This window comes from Tamandua tetradactyla, chromosome 2 (assembly GCF_023851605.1).
Source record: "Tamandua tetradactyla isolate mTamTet1 chromosome 2, mTamTet1.pri, whole genome shotgun sequence".
Taxonomy (NCBI): Eukaryota; Metazoa; Chordata; class Mammalia; order Pilosa; family Myrmecophagidae; genus Tamandua; species Tamandua tetradactyla.
In genome coordinates, this window is record NC_135328.1 from 131,153,574 (window position 1) to 131,175,964 (window position 22,391).

At 49.0% G+C, this 22,391-nt stretch overlaps 1 protein-coding gene across 3 annotated transcripts in view; it reads right to left on the bottom strand.

Annotated features, from left to right (window-relative positions):
- Window positions 1-5,452: 5,452 nt before the first annotated feature.
- Window positions 5,453-22,391, bottom strand: part of TRAF2 (TNF receptor associated factor 2) — a 31,057-nt gene continuing 14,118 nt past the window's right edge. For 2 of the 3 annotated variants that reach the window (XM_077148993.1, XM_077148992.1), the window contains exons 5-11: window positions 21,965-22,126; window positions 19,847-19,921; window positions 11,593-11,667; window positions 9,418-9,831; window positions 8,677-8,854; window positions 6,861-7,009; window positions 5,453-6,126 (exon numbers count right to left, since the gene is read on the bottom strand). In XM_077148993.1, the coding sequence (XP_077005108.1) occupies window positions 5,908-6,126; window positions 6,861-7,009; window positions 8,677-8,854; window positions 9,418-9,831; window positions 11,593-11,667; window positions 19,847-19,921; window positions 21,965-22,126 (1,272 nt within the window). In that variant the 3' untranslated portion in view covers window positions 5,453-5,907. The remainder of the gene's footprint in view (window positions 6,127-6,860; window positions 7,010-8,676; window positions 8,855-9,417; window positions 9,832-11,592; window positions 11,668-19,846; window positions 19,922-21,964; window positions 22,127-22,391) is intronic. The other variant, XM_077148994.1, reaches the window with a different exon arrangement.

The following is a 22,391-nucleotide window of genomic DNA, read 5'->3' on the forward strand; positions in this document are numbered from 1 at the left end:
TCCATCAAAGAACTTCATCAAGAAAGTAGAAAGACAGCCTACACAATGGGAGACAATATTTGGAAATGATATATCAGATAAAGGTCTAGTATCCAGAATATTTAAAGAGATTGTTCAACTCAACAACAAAAAGACAAACAACCCAATTACAAAATGGGCAAAAGACTTGGACGCTTATCAGAAGAGGAAATACAAATGGCCAAAACGCACATGAAAAGATGCTCAACTTCCCTGGCTATTAGGGAAATGCAAATCCAAACCACAATGAGATATCATCTCACATCCACAAGAACGGCCATTATCAATAAAACAGAAAATGACAAGTACTGGAGAGAATGTGTAGCAAGAGGCACACTTATCCACTGTTGGTGGGAATGTCAACTGGTACAACCACTCTGGAAGGCAGTTTGGCGGTTCCTCAGAAAGCTAAGTATAGACTTACCATATGACCCGGCAATACTATTGTTAGGTATCTACTCAGAGGACATGAGGGCAAGGACACAAACGGACATTTGTACACCAATGTTTATAGCAGCTTTATAACTGTGAAGAGATGGAAACAGCCAAAACGTCCATCAACAGACGAGTGGCTAAACAAACTGTGGTATATACATATGATGGAATATTATGCAGCTGTAAGACAGAATAAAGTTATGAAGTATTTAACAGCATGAATGGACCTTAAGGACATTATGCTGAGTGAAATTAGACAGAAACAAAAGGACAAATACTGTTATGATCTCACTGATATGTACTGACACTAGTGAATAAACTTGGAGAATTTCATCGGTAACAGAGACCATCAGGGGATAGAAATAGGGTAAGATATTAGGTAATTGGAGCTGAAGGGATACAGATTGTGCAACAGGACTGATTGTAAAAACTCAGAAGTGGATAGCACAATACTACCTAGCTGTAACACAATTATGTTAAATTGAACATAATACAATTATGTTAAATGAATGAAGATGAATGTGAGAATGATAAAGGGAAGAGGGCTGGGGGCACAAATGAAATCAGAAACAAAGACGATAAAGACTGAGATGGTATAATCTAGGAATGCCTTGAGTGTATACTGATATTGACTAAATTTAGAAATTTTAAAAATGTTTTTGCATAAGGAAGAACAAAGGAATCACATTACTGCAGGGTGCTGAAAATACATGGTAATTAATATTTTAAAATTTCAACTTATGCATGAGACTAAAGCAAAAAATATTTATTTGGTAAATATGTATATTTTGACTTGTGCACTTCCTAATATAACTTTTGGAGACAGCTTAATTGAACACCATAAGTACATGGAACCTTAAGTAGGACATTACATTTTGTTGGTTTGTCCAGAGTGATGCCCCGGTGGATCCCAGAGTGATTTGAACTGTGAATAGAAAAGCATTTGCAAAGTCCCCTTCGGGGAATGGTGAGAACAGGGGAAAATTCAACTTCCCCAAGTTGAATTCTTGATATTCTCACAAGCAATGTGGACAACCAAAGCAATAAGCTGAGCCCCCGATCTTGGGGTTTGTTCATATGAATCTTAACCCCACAAAGGATAGGCCAAGCCTACTTAAAATTTGGCCTAAGAGTCACCTCCAAGAGAACCTCTTTTGTTGCTCAGATGTGGCCTCTCTCTCCTGCCAACACAACAAGCAAACCCACTGCCCTCCCCCTGTCTACGTGGGACATGACTCCCAGGGGTGTGGACCTTCCTGGCAACGTGGGACAGAAATCCTAGAATGAGCTGAGACTCAGCACCAAGGGATTGAAAAAACCTTCTCGTCCAAAATGGGGAAGAGTGAAAAGACACATAATAAAGTGTCAATGGCTGAGAGATTCCAGAGTTGAGAGGTTATCCTGGAGGTTATTCCTACGCATTAAATAGATATCACCTTGTTAGTCCAGGTGTAATGGACAGGCTGGAGGGAATTGCCTGAAAATGTAGAGCTGTGTTCCAGTAGCCATGTTTCTTGACGATGATTGTATAATGACATAGCTTTCACAATGTGACTGTAATTGTGAAAACCTTGTGTTTGATGCTCCTTTTATCTACCTTATCAATAGATGAGTAAAACATGGAATAAAAATAAATAATAGGGGGAACAAATGTTAAAATAAATTTAGATTGAAATGCTAGTGATCAATGAAAGGGAGGGGTAAGGGGTATGGTATGTATGAATTTTTTTTGTTTTCTTTTTATTTTTTTCTGAATAGATGCAAATGTTCCAAGAAATGATCATTATGATGAATATGCAACTATGTGATGTTATTGTGAATTACTGACTATATGTGTAGAACAGAATGATCAAAAGTTAAGAATGTTTGTGTTTGGTGTTTTTAAAAAAAATTAAAAAATTAATTTAAAAAAAGAAAATGTGGAATATTATTTAGCTGTGAAAAGGAATATTGGATCTCCTAGACTTTTCTCATCTACATCCCATTTTTTCATGTTTGTGCTTCATTTTCATAGTGCTTTCTTCAACTTGCATTTAACTCTTCAACTTTTTTTTTTCCTGCCACCATACTTGCTAAGAGCCCCCACCAGCCTCTCGATGCTCCACCCTCATTTACTGCATTCTGTTGTTATTTTCGGGGTGTAGTGACTGATTGCTCTGAAGATAAGGATTCTTGACCATTGTCTTTTTTCTCAAGTTGACGACTTTAGCTAAACGTCAGGGTTGGTTGCTCTTGGCGGTCTGGGTTTTGATACTCTCAAGTAGTAACTTGGACATAGGGGTGCATACAGAGGGCTTCCCCAGGGCCTCCTGGGGGGTGGCAAGGGGGCCATGCAGGACTGCTCCTGGGGTTCTTCTCTAGAGTACTTGGTTTCTGAAGAGGAACTTGGCACCTCTCTGGTGTCTCTTCACCTGACTGTGGTCCCAAACACAGCCTTCTCCCCACTCCTTCAGCTGGGAGTCCTGTCCTTCGCTGCTTCTGCCCAGTGTCTGCAGGTCAACGGCCTCTGGCCCTGCAAGGGTGAGGGAGGGAGGAGGGTCCTTGCTGGGCTAACAACTTTCATCTTAATGTTTTCGTTTGAGGGGAAAGGAAGTAAAACTCAAGGATCTACCTGGTTTCACCTGAACTCACCTACTCTGGGAGGGGATACACACACATATCCCATATATAAACAAATTCTAAATGTAGAAACCTATGTTAAAAACAAAACTTTAAAAAATTAAAGTATCTTTCGACTTTGCGGAAAATGAGAATTTCTTGAATAAGTGATAAAACAGCACAGTCCACAAAGGAAAAGACTGTTCAGCCCACTGTAAAAAAAAACTTTAAAATTCTATACAAGATGCCACATAAACAGAGTTCAAAGAGAAGCAGCAGGGCAGAGGTGCAGCAGCAGAGGCGCACAGCATGTGGGCAGGACACCCACTACCCATCAATTCCCTGTGACTACCACAGCAAAGTCCCACCAAACCGGGTGGCATAAATCCCTGCAACATGACCCCTCAGGTTCCAGAAGTGGGCCAGGGGGCCATTTCTCTTGAAGGCTCCACCTGCTTCCTGCCCTCCCAGCAGCCCTGGAGCTCCTCGAGGTGGGATGCTTCCGTGTGCCAGTGCCTGTGTGTCTCTTCTTGTAAGGACCCCAAGTACTGGGTCAGGGGCCCACCCCAGCCCAGGAAAGCTCCAAATTAACTAGCTCCACTCATAGTGACCCTATTTCCAAATAAGGCCACTCTCATAGCACTGGGGATTAGGGCTGGAATATGTCCTCTGGGAACACAGCTGTATTAGTTAGGGTTCTCTAGAGAAACAGAATCAACAGGGAACACCAGTAAATATAAAATTTGTTAAAGTGTCTCACATGATTGTGGGAATGCAGAGTCCAAAATCCACAGGGCAGGCTGTGAAGCCAACGATTCCGATGGAAGGTCTGGATGAACAACACAGGAGAGGCTCACCAGCCAAAGCAGGAATGGAATCTGTCTCTTCTGAATCCTCCTTAAAAGCTTCCCGTGATTAGATTAAGCATCCCTCCCTTTAGAAGAGGCTCCCCTTGGCTGATTACAAATGGAATCAGCTGTGGATGCAGCTGATGTGATCATGATCTAATTCTATGAAATGTTCTCATTGCAACAGACCAGCACCTGCCCAACCAGACAAATAGGCACCACAACTTGGCCAAGTTGACACATGTCCCTAACCATGACAACAGCTCAATTTGGAGCACCCCAACTTAGAGGGTCTCTGAATGGGCCACAGGGGTAGCCACAATGCACTTGGAATGAAAGCCATCTTGTATATGGCCCCATGGCCGAGGCAGGCAAGTCTCAAAGTCTGGGCTGAAAGCGTGGACAGAGATCCAGGGCAGTGGGGCCCAGGCCCCCAGCTGTCAAGGGGGCATCCTGACCCGCTGATTCTCCTTCTGTCAACCACAGGCAAATGCAAGGGAACTGCTGCACTGTTATAAGTGCCCACATGGGAGACACGGAGATCGGGGGAGACTGCTGGTTTACCTCTGCAGCCTGAGGACCAGATGGGTGGGCAGGATGCCACCCAGAAGGCCAGCCTGTGGCTTGGAACCTGACTTGTGTAAGTCTTTCAAAGGCTACGCCCTTGGTTGTGGATCCGGAACTATACACAGATTCTAGAACAATGCAGGTAGGCAAAGACATCACTGGTGGCAGCTGCTTTGGAGAGGAAGAGAGGAGGTGATGGGGCTGGGAAAGAGAACAAAAGGGGACTCTGACTTTTCTGCCATGTTTTATCTTTTTAATTAAAAAAATATATAAATAATATAAAATGTGAACACGTGAACTCTGGGGGGACACACAGGGTCTGCTTCACTGTGTTTTGTGCAATGCATAGATTTTTCAAAACACTGGACAGACAACTGGGCATGGGAAAGGCAAAAACTCACCCCAGGAGTGGGGCTGCCAATGTCCAAGCCCTGAGACTGGGGCCTCCTCCCCATGACCTGCACTGCTTCACCACCCTGGCCTGCTGGAGCCACCTGGTACATCACAAGCCCAAGAGGAGTCAGCCAGACACGCGGCTTGCATCCCTGTGTGGCCCACAGGTCTGACGAGGATTAGACCGGGCAAAGCACTACTCCCTCTGCATCAGGATGACTGGAGCAGCCACAGAGGGACCCTGGGGCAAGGAGCAGCCCAACTGTTGGGGAAACACATCACCTGTTAGAGCCTCAAAGTCAGATGAAACAGTTTCCCGCTCTCCTGTGCTGTGCTGCCTGTATCCCCTTGAATGCCTGCAGGGAGCATGGGCTGAGCGGGGGCTCTCTGCTCACTCCACAGATACGAGCTGCATCACGTAAACCAGGCCAGGACACTCTGGGCCCTGCTCTCAAGGAGGCCTGCAGGTTGAGGGCGAGAAGCCTGCAGGGGACACAGTGCGGGGGCACAGGGAGGGGGAGCAGGGGGCCCTCCAGAGGTCACCACTGCCAAGGCAGAAAGCCACTCAGAGCCAAATGCACACCACTCACCACAAAGGTTCCCAAGGTTTAATAAGTTTCTCCTTAGCCTGCTGGTGCAGCCGACTGCCCTTTCCTATCTGCCCCCTTTCTGAGGGACGCAGCACATACGAGTCCTACAAGCTGCCTCCACCCTGCCAGCCAGCAGGCAAAGGCTCCACCCGTGGGTTGAGCAGGACCCTTCTCTGCCCTGAACCACCGAGGCACCTGTGTTTGACCAGAGGCCACTCAGCTCAGGGGCTGGGCAGCTACTTTTCCAGACCTAAAGGCCTGTGCCCGAGAATGGGGAGCACAGTGTGGAGCTACCCTTTCCCCAGACCCCGCGGCGAGAGGGCCCCATGACTACTGACAGCCATGGCCTGCAACCTCTGTTGGAAGGGGTGGCCTGCCCCCTACTCTGGCTGCCCTCGCGGCTGGGTGCCCTCAAAGTCACCTCTGGCCCGTCCGGACCCAATGGCCCAGGGGCAGCCTTAAAGCCCAGTCAGGTCCACAATGGCTTTGATGAAGATGGCATCATCACGTACATAAGAGTTCTTTGCCTCCATTTTGGAGACAGGGCAGAAGAGGGGGCAGCCGCTGGCGATGTTCATTTCACTGACAGGCCTCTGGAAGGAGGATGAGGTCACATCGGGCCTAAAGGCGTCGATGACATGCTCCCGGTTGTTCTGGTCCAGCAGCATCAGTGTGACCTGGGAGGGCAGCCCGGGGGTGGGTAAGTCAGTCCCGCCCGACAGGCAAGCTCCACAGTGAGCCTATCCACCTGCTGTGGACAGGCTCAGCCGACCTATCCACCACCTCCCGGAGCCTTGTGCTACAGCCCAGTGCCAGGGAACCCCTAGAAGCTCCTGTCGTTTCTACACAACATCCACCTGATAAGGACAGTTTCTCACCAAAGAAAGCACAGCGCACTCACTAATGGGCCCTGTGGAAAGGCACTTCTCGAGCCCATCAAGACAGCCTTCCCCAGCCGCAGAGAGGGCTGACTGGGCCCCTGAGCCACCCTGGACAGCACCAGGCCCTCCCTCCTCCTCCCTGTGAGAGGCACTAGACAGCTGGGCAGCAGAAGCACAGGGCACCTGGGCACTGGGCAGGTGGGACCGTCCTCTCACCCAGCTGCTCCCTGGGCCGTTGATTCCTCACCCAAAGCTGATTCTGGTTTTTAAAATATTCAATAGTGCCCTGAACCAGAAGGGCTCGCAGGCACTAAGTGCTGGACTTTGCAGCAGAGTGGCCTGTGCAGTTGGAAACAGCAACTGATGAGAGCCCACTGCAGAGTGCCGCCAAGCCACCCGGGGCACGCCACAGCCTGCAGATGCATGACCCGCGGGGTAACCTCCTTGAGTGGCAGCAGGGGCCCAAGGTGCTGCCCTGCTGCCTTCAGGAGCTCCCAGGCACCCCCAGAAGCCCTGTGGTAGAGTCCCACCTTCTGGTTGAAGGGCCAGCGCAGCAAGGCATCGTTGGGACCTCTCATCACCACGAAGAAGAGGGACAGGTGGGTGCCCCGCCCAGTGCCATCACCATTCAGGTAAATGCGCAGACACATCTTGTAGCCGTACCTGCTCGTGTAGAAGGCTGGAGAGGAGGAGAGACCTACAGTGAGGGCCTGGCCAGCCCTGGGGCACAGGTGGCCCCCATGATGTCGAGGGCAGGGGCTTCCCTTTCCCCAGACCCAAGCCTGGCCCGTGAAGAAAAGGGGGTGGGGGGCGCGGGCGCAGGGGGGCGGGAAGGGGACCTACAACAATCGAGAACTGACTTCTCTTAAATCCAACAAGATTCACAGGTGGTAATGTGATCTAGTGACGTCTGCTCTGAAAACCTGGCATGAAAGCTCTCTCACTCTGGGCTGTGGCCTAGCGTCTGGAGGAGGGGCTCAGGTTTGCACCCCCAACCTCTCTGGCTCCAACTGGCAAACCTGCTTGAGCACTGCAGCTACTCTGCTGCTTCACCTAAAGCGCCTGACCACACAGAAGCCCTCACCAGAGCACAAGCTCTAGCCAAGTACTCGGGCTGCATGCAGCAGTTTGGGCTGGGGCAGCCAGGGGATCTGAGACCCATGAAGGCCAAGGCACCAGACTTCATTGAACCACAGCTTCCCCTCAGATGCCCACAACAGGGGCAGGCACCAACGGCCTCTTTAGGCCAATTTCTTTCCAGGTGGGTCAGAGCCAGACTACAGGGCTCATGAGCAATCTGAGCCCTGGCAGACACTGCTCAGGTGTGCTAGCCTCTCCTACAGAAGTCAGCAGAACCACCCTGCTCTTTCTGGAGCCAACCCCTCCCCGAGATAACCCTCCTGTGCTAACCTCTCCTTCCCTCCCAGAGTTTGGAGAAAATGCAGTGACCACCTCTTTGAGGCAGTGCTGAGCATGCAGCACGGTCAGCCCTGTGTGCTGGGAAGTCCCTGAGGGTGCACACGTGGGTGGCATTGCCAAGCAGACGCAGCAGCTCTCCCACCATGACGGACCGGGGCTTGGCCACAGCCTGGAAGGGGAGCCTAGGGTCATGCTGACTAGCTGCGCCACATTAATCCATCCCAACAGAAAAGAACTTGCATGTGTGGACTCAAGCAGACAGCACTCTGCAGCAGTCAGCTGGGGCTCACTGGACAGAGGGTGGGGCTACCCTGGAAAGGGGGTACCACTTGTCTGCGGCCCAGTCAAGGCCTGGAGGAGCAAGAGAGCCATCACAAGATGAAGAAGATTGAGGCTGTGACCCCACCCTTGCCCACTCACGCCTCCCGAGGAGAGTCTACTGTCAACACCCTTAGAAAGAGCCAGTGGTTGCAGTGACTCCAGGGGAAGCTTAGAATCTACCACAGGTGCTCCTGGTTTGCAAGAGACGCCAGGAACTGCCTGTGCTGGTCAGGCCTGGCCTCACCCAGCACCCAAAGAATAAAGGCTCACAGATGGGAGTACAGAACTCTGCCTTCACCAACTGAGAGCCTCCCTGGGCCCTGCCCTACCCTCTGGCCATTTCCCAGTACTCCTGCCCTGAGCAGTAGTGGCTCCCTCACAAGTCTTGGGTGTCCATTGCAAAAGCTGCCGGCCTCCAGCTGGGCAACCAGATGCAGGTGGCCCCTTCTCCAAGGCCAAGTCTGCAGGAGGGGCTGCACAGCGACTGGTTCTGCCCATGCGCCTTTGGATCGAAAGTTGACCCTCCAGCCCCACCCTTGGCCACCCCTCAAGTTGCTCAGAGCACCCAGGAGCAGTGGCTCCTGAAGAACAGTGCTAGCGCAACACCTGGGGAGAAGATGGCAGGGGCGCGGCCAGCCACGGCTTCCTGGCGCTTGCGGGCAAAGTCCGTGATCTTCCAGATGAAGATGCCGTCATAGGTGGATGCCTCCATGTCACGCATTTTCTGCTCTAGGTCAGCCATTGCCAGGTCTTTGAGCCCGAGGCCCCGCTCCAGCTGCTGCACCTGTGGGCACATGCAGTCCTGTCACAGCTCCCACTAGCCTGCAGCACCAGGGGTCCCAGCACCCAGCTGACTCTGCTGGGGCGCCGTCCATCAAGCCTGTACAATCTGAGCACCCTCAGAGCCCCCCCACTCTTCTGAAGGGCAGTGTTTCTGGGGTGCTGCTGAAGCTTCACAGGTCTGTTTCTCGGCTCCGCTTCTAGGAGCCTCCCCCTTCCCCAGGCCTGAGCCCTAAAGCTCCAAAGCCACGTGGAAGAGCACTGTGCCAGAGAGAATGGGCACTGGCCTGGCAACACAGCTCAAAGAGTGCTAGGCATGTTCTTGGGACGGACCCTGAAGGCAGGATGGAAATGACTCTGGCCTCGAAATTGCTGGAGCCTAGACTTTCAGCGGATGAGACAGTAGGACAGGCTTTTGTTCAGAGATGCAGGGACACCACCAGAAAGGGGCCATGTGCTGGACCAACACCTGATGTCTGAGTTTCCAGGCTGGCAGGGCCCACTGGTACACTTGTGGAAAGCCAAGGGGCTACCTCAGAGACTGACTCTAAAACTCCCACGACCCACCTGAAACCCAGACAAGTCCCAGGAGCTGAGTAGGAGTGCACACCCACGCCCACGCCATCCATGTGCCGGCCTGCCTGCCAGGCCACACACCTTGCTGCCCAGGGCTTCGATCTTCTCCTGGTCGAGCCGGTGCTGCCGGCCGCAGGCCTCTGCAGTCATGGCCACCCTCTCCACCTCACGGTTCAGGACACAAACAATGTTCTCAAATGTGGCGATCTTCCTCTCTAGGCTCTCGCACCTGTCTAGGAGCTCGGCGGTGCGTAAGGACCCTGGCCCCGAGGCCAGCACACGGGTCCCCAAGTCTCCGGCCTCGCCCAGGCAGTGGCCACCGTCCTCTTGAAGGAAGCCGAGCAGCATGCACAAGTGCTCCCGCAGGTGCTGGGCCTCGTGCTCCTGCTGCCGTTCGCTCTCCACCTGTAGGGATGAGGTGGGAGGCCACAAACACGCATGTGCACATGAACACACGTGCACACACACGCATGTGCTTTTAAAGGAAGATGGTGCCATTGAAAAATCACTCAGGAATGGGAGGGGGAAGGTGAGGGACAGGTTCAGGCTTCTTCATGTGTGCTTTCCTTTATGAACTGGTCTTTAAAACAAAATTGCTTTAAAAAAATGTAAGATGGGAGAAACTTAAAGGTACTCTAACAAAAAAATAGAAAGAACCAACAAGGGTCCTGCTAGAGGTGGGCCCTGCAGAGGTAGGCACCACACCCCCAAGCAGACGCAGGGCAGGGTGGCACCAGGCACACCAAATGCCCCCCCACGGTTTCTGGTGTGTGTAGCTGGAGACAGCAATACATTCTTACTGTGGGGCTGCTCTGTACATGTGGGGAAAGCAGAATGCCAGCCTGGCGAGGCCAGGGTACCAGTGTTGGAGAAAGTATGTCCACATTAGACCCCCTGGGCCCCGAACCAATCCTGCGGCCCCAAACGCGGTGTGAAGTAGCTCAGCTCAGGGCACTTTTCATCTTGTGTTTTCCCGGCTCCAACCACTACAAAGCAAAGTGTACAGCAGGGAGCACAATAACCCCAGGCCCAGCCTGGGTCTTGAAACACCGGTTTCTACTAACAAACTGGGGCTCCTGAGAGCAGTTGGCTCCAGCCTGCAGGGGAAACCTGAAGGAGCCCCGGCTGTTCACTGCCAGCAAAACACAAGATAAAAAGCCAAAGGTACCACAGCCAAGTCAGCAGGCTCCCAGAAACGGTGTGCAGGAGATGCCGAGCACAGTGGGGGTGGTACTGCCCGCCGACCCCCACGGGAAAGAGCCCCCAACCCTCTGTCCAGTGGTTCACACAAAAGAGCCTCCTCCCAATCTAGCACCACTCAAGGGACCAAAACAGAGCCCCTGCCCTTCAGGAGTGCTACTCAGCAGGGCAGGGAGCTTAGCAGGTGAGGACAGAGCATGGAACAGTACTAATGTATCAGAGAGCGGTGTGGGGCCCCAGGAAGGGGGATGAGCAGGCCAGCACCTGGGCACTGATGCCCCCCAGAGAGACAACATGAACAGCACAGGGCGAACAGGGAGATAGCAAAAGGCCAGGACAGGGGCCACTGGAACAGAGGGCCAAGGCCTCACGGACCCCAAAGAGCCTCTGAACTGCAACACAGGTGGTCACCAGGCGCTCTGGGGGGTATCAAGCCCCCATGTGCAACAGCCTGACTTCCACTCTGAGTGCCTTGCCTGGCTGCCCAGTTGCCATGGGCAGAATAAGGGTGGCACAACGCTGGGGGCGGGGTCCACTGGAAGTCAGGAAAGGTCTTGCTGTCAGGTTGATGTGGTGTGCAAAATGAGGGGGCAGGACATGCAGGCTTTGGGGCCAAGCAAGGGGGAGACACAGGGGCCAGCGGGCCAAGGGGGAATCAGGAGGGTCCAAGACCCAGGAACCCAAGACTTCTAGGAGGCCAATGGTGGACGCTGCCTGTGGGTGCTTTCCATGTAGGGGGGTCTTCATGAATTCCCCAGGAGGACGGGAGATGGCAGAGGAGAAAGGGGGACTGAGCCCAAGCTCCCTGAAATCCAATGAGGGAAGCAGGGGGCTCAGCAAGGAGCCTGGGAAGACAGCTGGGGGAGTGTGGGGAGGGGCCATTTCAAACATCTCAGCTCTTAAGGTGGGGATACCCTGAGGAGCAGACCCGGGTGCTCTCCCAACTCACACAACACACGGACTCACCATCTCAGCACAGCCAATGACATGGAACTTGCAAGGGACTCTGCATTTGCCACAGGTCTTCACGTGGTCCTGAAACTGGAGGGAGGGGTGACTTCACAAATGCCATCCCTTCTCTGTCACTGGCCCATTTTGCTGTTTCCATGCTAGAGTGGACCAGTATTTACACCAAGGGCTCTCAGGCCCACCCAACCAGCTTCTTCCTGTTGACATCATCTCAACCACCTATTTCCAGAACACTGTGCAGGTGTGTACACTCATGCACACCCACCCAGACATGAGTGCACTTGTGCACACACACTTGCACGCTCATGCACACATATATGCTCACACGTCTTCACAGGCACCCATATTCACTCACAGGTGCACACTCACAGGTACATACACATGTGAACACTTCCGAAGGACTCACATGCTCATACGCACACACTCACTTGGAGGCTTGTGCACACTCACAGGCACTCACTAACATGCGTATACTCATAAGCACACATTCATGCACTCACTCATGGGCACACACGTGTGCACACCCCTGGGGACTCACAGCTGAGACGGCAGGGCAAAATCACACATGTGGATTGCTTGGAACTCAGTGTGGAGAGATGGCTGTCCTCACGGCCATCCTAGTCCCCTCTCTAGTCTAAGAGACACAGGGTCTCGGCAGTCAGGCACCAGCTTCTAAACTGCGACCTGACCGTGGGGCCACCCTCCTTCAGTCCACTACTAATGGTGCCCTCAGGTGGTGCTGGGGGCCCCATGGTGCCACCTGCCCTGGGCCAGGCCCAAGTGCACCCCGCTCTGTCTGCGGCAGAGGCAGCCCTCAGAGAGGACAGACAGCCTTTCAGTAAGGGTGGGAGGGCAGGGGTCACTGTCAAACCAGGCCTGGTACCCTGGCCCCAGCAAGCCTTCAACGTGACATGCAGGGCACCCAATGCCAGAGATCTCTTGTGCATACAGGACAGAGACAGTCCTACCACGAACACGATCTCAGAGCACAGTCGTTCAGCACAAGGACACATGCCGCTACTCCCATGCTGTCCCTCACGCACAGAGCCCCAAGGATGGACAGGGAAAGAGCAACAACCCCTCAGAGGACACAAGCCACAAGCAGACACTTCCAAGGAAGAGAGAAGCTGAGTCGGGCTGCCCCGAAGCACTGCTGCTCACCTACCATCCTATGAGCGCTAAGTCCAGGCTGCTGCGCTAGCAGGGCCGGGGGAACTTGCACCTGGGTTGGGAGTGGGTGCCTCTCTGCCACACACAGCACCTCTCACCATTCAACAAAACAATACTTTCCCCCTGGCTTTTCCAAAGGCACCTTTCTGTAGATTCACTCTGGAACCACCTCAACCATTTTACAAAACTACAAAACAAGCTTTTCTAAAGAGCAATCTTTAAAACTCAACAGCAAAATGAACATGCAAGCCCCAATTAGACACTGGCCTAGCAGATTCTGGCCTTGCAGCTCAGGGTAAGCATTCTAAGGACTCTGAAACCCCACAACTTGACAGTACCTACTCTGAGAGCAAGGACTCAAAAGGAAACGCCAAAGCCCTCTCAACTACCAGCCACTCAGTAGGTGAGGACCGGGCACTGCCATGGCAAGATAGCTGCAAGCAGCAGGGCAGGGTAACAGGCCACCACGTGACGGCATGGGGACTAATGCTTCCTGCAGAAGATACAGAAAGAGGTAATCCTGCAGACCAGAATCTGAAATGGAAATAGTCTGAGTCCAAGACGTATTTCTCATAGCAAAAGAAAAAGAAAGGGCTTCTTAAGGCTGATAAGGAGAGCAGGTTGGCCTCGAGAGTCTGCTCCAGTGGGGATGAAGGCTGACCTCCAGAGAATCCAATGACCTTGGCCTGTGGTTATGTCACCATCATCACGGGGCTGCACAGGGGGATACTATGGGGGGGGAGGGGGGCATTGGGGGAGGAAGATCATTCATCCCTTACCAGGTTCCTTCAGCCGCCAGGCCGCTCCAGCCTCCATGGCAGCCCACAGATCAGGGGCTCATGGGAGCCAGTTCCCTACACACTAAATCCCCCTGTGCTAGTATGAAAATATTATGCACCCCAGAAAACCCATGTTTTAATCCTGATTCAATATTATGGAGGTAGCTGTTTCTTTTCTTTCTTTTTTTTCTAAATACCAAAAAAACCCAAACGCAAACATTCTTAACATATGATCATTCTGTTCTACATACATAATCAGTAATTCACAATATCATCACATAGTTGCATGTTCATCATCATGATCATTTCTTGGAACATTTGCATCTATTCAGAAAAAGAAATAAAAAGAAAGCGGAAAAAAATTCATACATACCATTACCCCTATCTCTACCCCTCACCAATCACCAGCATTTCACTCTAAATGTATTTTAACATTTGTTCCCCCTATTATTCATCTTTATTCCATATGTTTTCTCATCTGTTGATAAGGTAGATAAAAGGAGCATCAGACACAAGCTTTTCACAATCACACAGTCACACTGTGAAAGCTATATCAGTATACAATCATCTTCAAAAAACGTGGCTACTGGAACACGGCAGCCGTTTCTTTTAATCTTGATTCAATACTATAGGTTGGAAACTTTTGATTAGATTATCTCTGTGAAGGCACAGCACACCTACTTATGCGTGTGGTCTTTTGATTAGATGGAGATGTGACTTTGCCCATTCCGGTTGGGTCTTGATTAGTTTACTGGAATCCTTTAAGACCGGAAACATTTTGGAGAGAGTTAGAAATGACAGAGCCAACAGAAACTTCCCAGCAGAGCTGACACAGATGCCTTATACTTGAGGAACAGAGACATGGATGTTTCAAAATGCTTCGAGACCAGCAGATGCTGCCATGAGATGTTAAGCAAGCCAGAACCTGGAGAGAGCCAAGGGAAGCCAAGAGATGAAAGCCAGCCCCAGAGAAGAAAACTGAGGAATCACCACAGAACAGAGGCTGAAAACAATGGAGCCCAGTAGCAAGGAACCACCAGATGCTAATCACGTGACTGCCTGGCTGACAGAGGTGTTCCTAACCCATGGACCTTTCTTGAATTAAGGTATCTTTTCCTGAATGTATATGGACATTTTTATAGACTTAGAACTGTAAACTTGTAACGTATTAAATTCCTCATTTTAAAAGCTGTTCCAGTTCTGGCATATCGCATTCTGGCAGCTTTCAAACTAACACCCCCTCTTAGCTTTACCCTGCCTGCTTACAAGGACCCAGTGCTGTGAGAGGGGAGAGCAGGTCCCTTCCCAGGAAAGTCTAGTTCTAGGAAAGGGTTGTCCACGAACTCATCCAGACAGGCGAGGGGGACAGAAAGAAGGGACAGGAACAGAAGTAAGGCTTCCCTCATTCAGAATCCCTTCCGGAATCGTGCAGACATCTGATAGAAGGAACAAAAATAAATAAAACGTAGCAAACAATCACTAAGCTTTCAGAATAAACTGAAGAGCAATGGACATAAGATGGAGAGGGTGTCTACAGATTCAGAAGCCAGGAACTCCTATGTCTTGACCCAGTGACAGGAGAAATCTCTGAATATTTCTCTTTGGAGTGCATTTCATGTTCCTGTTGATTTGACTGGATTTCCTCCCAGGTGAAGGGTTTGAGACAGGAGTTAATGACCTTCAAAGATGTAGCTGTAGACCTCACCCAGGAAGAATGGGCATTAATAGACACAACCCAGAGAAAGATGTTCAGAAAAGTAATACTGGTGAATATCAATCATCTGGTCTCAGTGGGATGTCAGGTCAGCAAATCAGATGTATTTCCCCAGTTGACACAAGGAGAGACAATATGGAGAGAAAGAATGGAATTTCTCCAAAACCACAGTGCAGGCAGAAAAACTGTCTTTAAAAAGCAAGAAATTATGTTAATGCAACATGTCTGTAGGAAATAAAATTCTGACATATCTTTGCAGATATATCATACAAAAAAGAACTTCTTTCAATGTTTCAATATTCGTAAGAAGATTCCACTCTCAGATCCAAACTGACTCAACATGCATTAATCCCCATGATAAAGAAACCATATCAAAGCAAACTGCTTGGAAAAGTTCTCAGTGACTAGTCATCTTTCAATCAACATAAGCAGATTCACACTACAAGTAAATAATACAAATGCCATCAAAGTGCTAAAGCCCTTATTTCAAGCTTTTACCACAAACAACATAATGGAACTCACATTGGCCACAAGCTCTATGAATACCATATATGTGGAAAAGACTTCATTTATTCTTCTCCGCTCAGACAACATGAGAAGACTCTTACTAGAGAGAAACCTTATGAATGTCATCAATGTGGGAAAGCCTTCAGTCAACATTCTCATCTTCAATGACATAAGAGAAGACACACTAGTGAGAAACCCTATGAGTGCAACACATGTGGGAAAGTCTTCAGTCTTGCTTCTAACCTCAGACGACATGAGATAACTCACATTAGAGAGCAATCCTATGAATGTCATCAATGTGGGAACGCTTCACTCGATATGCTCATCTTCAAGAACATGGGAGAAGTCACACTGGTGAGAAACCCTACGAGTGTAATACATGTGCGAAAACCTTCACTGCTTATTCTGCCTTCAGATGATATGAGAGAACTCACACTGGAGAAAAACCCTATAAATGCCAAACATACTAAAACCTTTACTCAATGTAATAATCTTAGGTGACACAAGAGAACACACACTAGAGAGCAACCATATGTTAATGGTTTGGGAAAGCTTTTGTTGATCTGCCTTCAGAAAACATGAGAGAACTCAAATTGGAGAAAAGCCATATGAATGTCATCTTATGCAGGAAAAAGTGTCCTTCATTTTAGACAACATGAGAGAAAACACACCTGCACCTGGAGAGAAACCCTAAGAATGCCATACATACGGGAAGGCATTCGGTCATAGTTCTACCCTCAGATAACATGAGAGAAGAAAGAATCAAGAGAAATCCCACTAATGTCATCTATGTGATGAAGCTTTCATTCATATTTCTCCCCTTAGACAAAATGAGAATGCATATTGGAGAGAAGACCTAAGAATGTCATCTCTGTGGGAACTCCTTAATTTTTCTAACCTTAGACAACATTATTCATTCAAATTTGACAGGAAACCGATGAATGCCATCAATGGGGAGAACACTCAGTCAATATTCTTACTGCGGATGGAGTAAGAGAACTCACACTACATTTGGAATATGGATGAAATTTCAACCATAGCTTTGACTTTTAAACATATGGAGAATTCACATACTGAAGAGATCTCGTCTGTAATCAATGCTGCAGACTTCAGCAATCAGTACTAATGTAGTTCATTTAAGAAAACTTATACAGAAAGAATCCATATGAATGTCATCTTTGTAGCAAAGTCCTCAGTAGTTGGTCTGACGATATACCATATGAAAGAGCTCACAATATAAATCTAATGGAGGTGGAAAGGCTCATCTACTATTCTGATAAGCCAATAAACAAATTGAGCTAATAAATTTATTGATCAAAGTGGTGGGATACAAGGTTAATGCACAGAAATGATTAGTGTATACTGTTTCTTTACACTAGTTATGACCTAACCAAGGACGCAATTAATTAAAAAATTCCATTCTCAACAGTAACTAAAGGAATCAAGAGTATCTAGGAATAAATTTAACCTAGGATGTAAATGGCCTGTATAAAGAAAACTACAAAACATTGCTAAATGATATGAAAGACCTACATCAAACTCTATACAAAAGTTAACTCAAAATAAATCAAATAGGTATATATAACAGTGGGTACCATAAGAAACCTAGAAATAAATACAGGGAAACATTTTCAAGACTTAGTGATAGGAGGTAGCTTCTTAGACCTTACACCAACAGCACAAGCAATGAAAGAAAAATTAGATACAGGGGGACTTCCCCAAGATTGAACACTGCTGTGCTTCAAAGGAGTTTGTCAAAAACATGAAGAGGCATCCAATTGCCTTTTGAATTTTGAATACATACATGTGATAAGGGTTTGTTATCTAGTATATATAAAGAAATCCTACAACTCAACAAGAAAAGGACAAACAGCCCAATTATAAAAAGGGCAAAGAAATATGAACATTTTTTCCAAAGAAGAAATGCAAAATGGTGGAAAACACATGAAAAGATTATCATCTTCATAGCTATTAGGGAAATGTAAATTAAATCACAATGACATATCTCATACCTATAGGAATGGCCACTACTAAACAACCAGGAAAGTACAAATGTTGTAAACTATGTGGAGAAATAGGAGCACTTATTGCTGGTGGGAATGTAAAGTGGTACAGCTGCTGTGGAAGAGTTTCATGGTTCCTCAGAAAACTACTGAGTTGCCATAATACCCAGCAATTCTGCTACTCAGTCTATACCCAGAAGTTCTGAAAGGAGAGGAACGGACATTTGTTTATAGCAGCATTATTCGTAATTGCCGAAAGATGGAAACAGTCTAAGATTCCATGAAGAGATGAGTGCATAAACAAAACATGGTACATACACAAAATAGAACATTATGTAGGAGTCAGAAAGAATGAGGTCTTGAAGCACTGTGACAACTTGGATGAACCTTAAGGCCATAATGCTGAATGAATTGAGCCAGACAAGAAAGGGCAGATGTTATATCATTTTAATAACACGAACTAATTAGAACATGTAAATTCAGATTCTTAAAATGTAAAATATATGGTACCTGGAGAAAGAAGCTGGAGAAGGGGGAGTGGTTACCAAATACTACAGAATTGTTAATGAGGTTTAAAGGTTAAACTTAAATGTTCTGGAAGGGACAGAAGTGATGTAAATTCAATATTGGGATTACAGTTAACAGTAACATGGGTAAATTTGATTGAAAGTGGTTATTTAAAGACAAGTATATAAGTAAGTTCTTGCATGAACCAGTACAAATGTACAGAAAAAAATAGTGACACATATGGGAAATAACAGCTATTGCAAACTATGGACTATAGTTAACACTAATGTTCTACTATTCTTTCATCAACAGGAATGATATTACTACATCAATATTATGAGTCAACAATGGGGTGGATAATGTGTATGGGAGGATATGGGTTTCATTTTTATTATTTCTATTTTGGAGTGAGGAAAAAGTCCTAAAATCAATCATGGGGATGTATGCACAATGAGGTGATGATAATTTGAGCCAGTGACTGTACACTTCCCATGATCTGTGTGGGGTGTGAATGTATCTCAATAAAATTGAAAAAATACCATTGGAGAGAAGAAAAAAAAGAAACTGAAACAAATGAATTAACTATGTATCTAGTTAGTATCATAACCACACAAAATAAAAATATGCCAACCGACCTCAGGACAGAATTTGTCCCGTACTTCTATAAACATGCTTCTAAGGACAAAAGGAACTTCCAAGCTGCCCTGAATTTTGTTCAGTGCATTCGCCTCAGAAGTAAGACGGCTGCTACCAGGGGTCCATTAGGAGGAGCACACCAGGAGCAGAGCCTATCAGCCTAGCGTTCACAGGCACCCAGCTTGGGGGGCACCGTGGATGAGTGCTTGGCCAAGCCCAGTACAGCACCTCCTCCAGGACAACCAGCCCCCCTTCAACAAGGGGATGGGTCTTGGATGGAAAGATTCCTCCCAGCCACAACTTGGGCTTTAGAAGCCAAGAAGCCCCTATCCTTAGCGGATAGCCCAGAGAGTCCTGACCAGGGACTGCACCCATCCAGCGAAGGGTCCTACCGCCCAGAATCAAATTGCCACTGCTGGCCATAGTGCCACTGCGTAGATTTAAGTCCACCACGTCTCACAACTGAAGTCTCTCCCCTCACTCCAGCCAACAGAAAGTCCGAGGGGTACACAAAGTTTTGGCTACGTTGAATTCCGGACTTCTTCCCTGACAGGGGCATGGAGTTTGTGTGGGACTGAGGGTGAGGAAACAGCTGCCCCTGGCTCCCTAAGCACTGGCCGGTCCATGAAGCATGGCCACAGGGCACACCACCCAGACCCAGGCACCACCCAGAGATGCCACGCACCATTAACACCAGGAGGTAAGGGTTACCTCAGTGATGAATTTCAGAATAATCACTGATCCCAAGTAACAAACGCACATCAGGAGACTGAGAGTCCCAAACCTCAGGGGCCTGGTTCTCAGCACCCCTGCCCACCAGGCCAGCACTGAAGAGCCTGGCATTACCGCTCCTATGGCACCGGGGTACAGCTCTGCCAGCCGCCAATATCTGACCTCTGATTTTGTCAGTCGTAAGAGTACCTAGACCAACTCACCTTCTCTCGTGGGATCTTCTTCTTGCCGCAGCCTTCACAAGTCAAGGGAGCCTTTGGGCAGACTTCGCAGTGTGCCTGAGAGAGAAGCAGGGGATATGTGAACTGCCAGTGCCCAGGTGGGGGTGGGTTCGGGGGCGGCTCCAGCACAGACAGAGTAAGCTCGATGGCCCGTGCAGGCCAGCTCCAGGCACTTGGCTGCAACCTGCTCAGGCCCAGTCACCCACTGCTGCACGGGTACCTATCCTCAACAACTCAGGGGGTCTCTCTGGGAACCTGGCCCTCTGTGGGAGACAGAGTTCAAAACTGAGTCAAAGCAGGAGGCCTCCACATGGGGGTTTCAGAGAAAAATGTAAACGTTTCTTCTTCATCCTGAGCCTCCAGAGCAAAGTAAGGTAAAAAGCCAGTAAAAACCTCTTTTGTTACTTAGATGTGGCCTCTCTCTTCCTCTGAGCCCAACTCTGCAAATAAACTCAGTACCCTCCCCACTATGTGGGACATGACTCCCAGGGATGAGCTTGGCCCTGGCACTGTGGGATCAACAACACCTTCTTAACCAAAAAAGGGGAAAAGAAAAACAATAAAATAAGGTTTCAGTGGCTAAGACATCTCAAACCAAGTTGAGAGACTACTGTGAAGGTTATTCTTATGCAAACTTCAGCTAGATATTTCTAATTGCCATGGTATGCCAAGCCCCAACCAACACTATTCCTGAAAACCCTTAAGAATTCCCAGGGCTCTGAGACTCTGTAACAGTTTCACTCAGTTTATTTCTCTGAAACCTAAAACCTTCAGATGGTTCCTATGTCGGATAAGCCCCGAAACCCAGTGGCAACAGTCTTTCCAAGAGCATTAACCAGATGCATCCCCCCACCCCAAATTGTCAACACACCTTCCTAACCTGAGTAAGTTAGAATGGGCATAACCCAAATATCCCTATAGATTGGGAGAAGAATCAAATGAGAGGGAGGAGTCATAACAGGGATGATAGGATTTAACAAATGACTATGACTGCTAAATCATTATACTGATATGTCTTTTAGTCTCCACTATCTTGGAGTGGAGACTAAAAGAAGGAAAAATCTGTAATTGTAGAACTGTACCCCATACCATACTTTGAAGTTTGTTTTATGACCACTTGTTAAAATGCTTACTTTTTTGCATATATTTTTACAATAAAAACTGTTAAAAGAAAAAAAAAAACACTACAGCCAATCTTGAGGGAGGCCAAGGGGCTAGAGGGATGGAGGCCAGTGGCCCCAGTAGGGAGGCTGGGGGAGCTTGGCCGCAGGGGGTCACAGCTCCCAGTCAACCATAATGCCCCCAGAGAGCCCTGTGGTGGCACAGGGCACAGTCCTACCACATGGCTCTGGGGCAAGTGACTCTCTGGGGTCTGACCTGGCCCCAGTCCCAACAGTCTGCGGGCCCCAGAGCAGACAGATGGGCATGCTGGGGCACCACAGGATGCACACAGCAGAACCCCAAAAGGCAAGAACTCTGAAGGGCAGAGGCCTGGCTTCTCAAACTGAGGGCAGGAGAAAGGACAGATGCCCACAGGGCCCTGCTCAAGCTCAGATACAAGATGAACAGCCAAAGCAGTGTGTGGCTGCCCTGACCCCAGGAGGTGAGGCAGCGGCGAAGGGTACTTAGAGCATGGGGGTCTGGGCACAAAGGCACTTCTGGTGCCGAGGAGCTGCTAAGAGTTCAGGTTCTAAAGAGGAAGGGGACCCCTGCCTCTTAACAGACACTCTGAGGAGTTCCCCACCGCAATGCCACATGGCCTGGATATGTGGAGCCTGCAGACACACAAGACAGCCACAGGCCTCCTCTTATCACTTCCCCACATTAGTGCCTGAAACTGGCTAAAACAAAAATGTGTTTTAAAAACTGACTCAGCAGTGGCTTCGTGCCTAAACCTGCTTTCCTACCAGGACCCTTTCCTCCCCATGGCTGCATGGGAAAAGCTGTGGCCCCAGCTTAGGGCAAACCAACTCTCTGTGCTTGCATCCTGTCCTCCTGGCGGTCCCAAATCAGCTGGCCTTTAGCCCCTGACCAGGCCCAGCATGTGCTCTGCAGTAACACTGTAAGGCACCCCCCACCCGCCCTCAGCTGTGGCCTCACCTGAATGTCTGCCCAGCCGCAGGGTGCCTTACAGTGTCTGCAGCTGAGGCTCCTCTCCGGGCACTCACGCTCAGCGTGCTGCTCCTTCTCGCCCAGACGTACCATGCCCTTGCAGGCGGGACATTCGGTCAGTGTGAATGGGCACCGTCCCTCGTGGCAGCTCTGTGGCGACAGGAGGAATGTAGTGTCAAGCGGGAACCTAGGCAGGACAGCCTGGCAGCCAGTACCCCCACCAATGGGTGCCTGCGTGCCTCTCAGCCTGGGGTCTACTGTCGTACCCTGGCCTCCAGCAGGGCCCTGGAAGGTCAGAGAGTAGATGGGTAAGGGCAGCTCTCTCTCTCTCTCTGGGTGTGAACATCCTGGCGAGGCCCCTTTCCCCAGGTCAGGGAACACAGGCCCCTTCTGGCCCCCAGATGAAGCTGCAGGA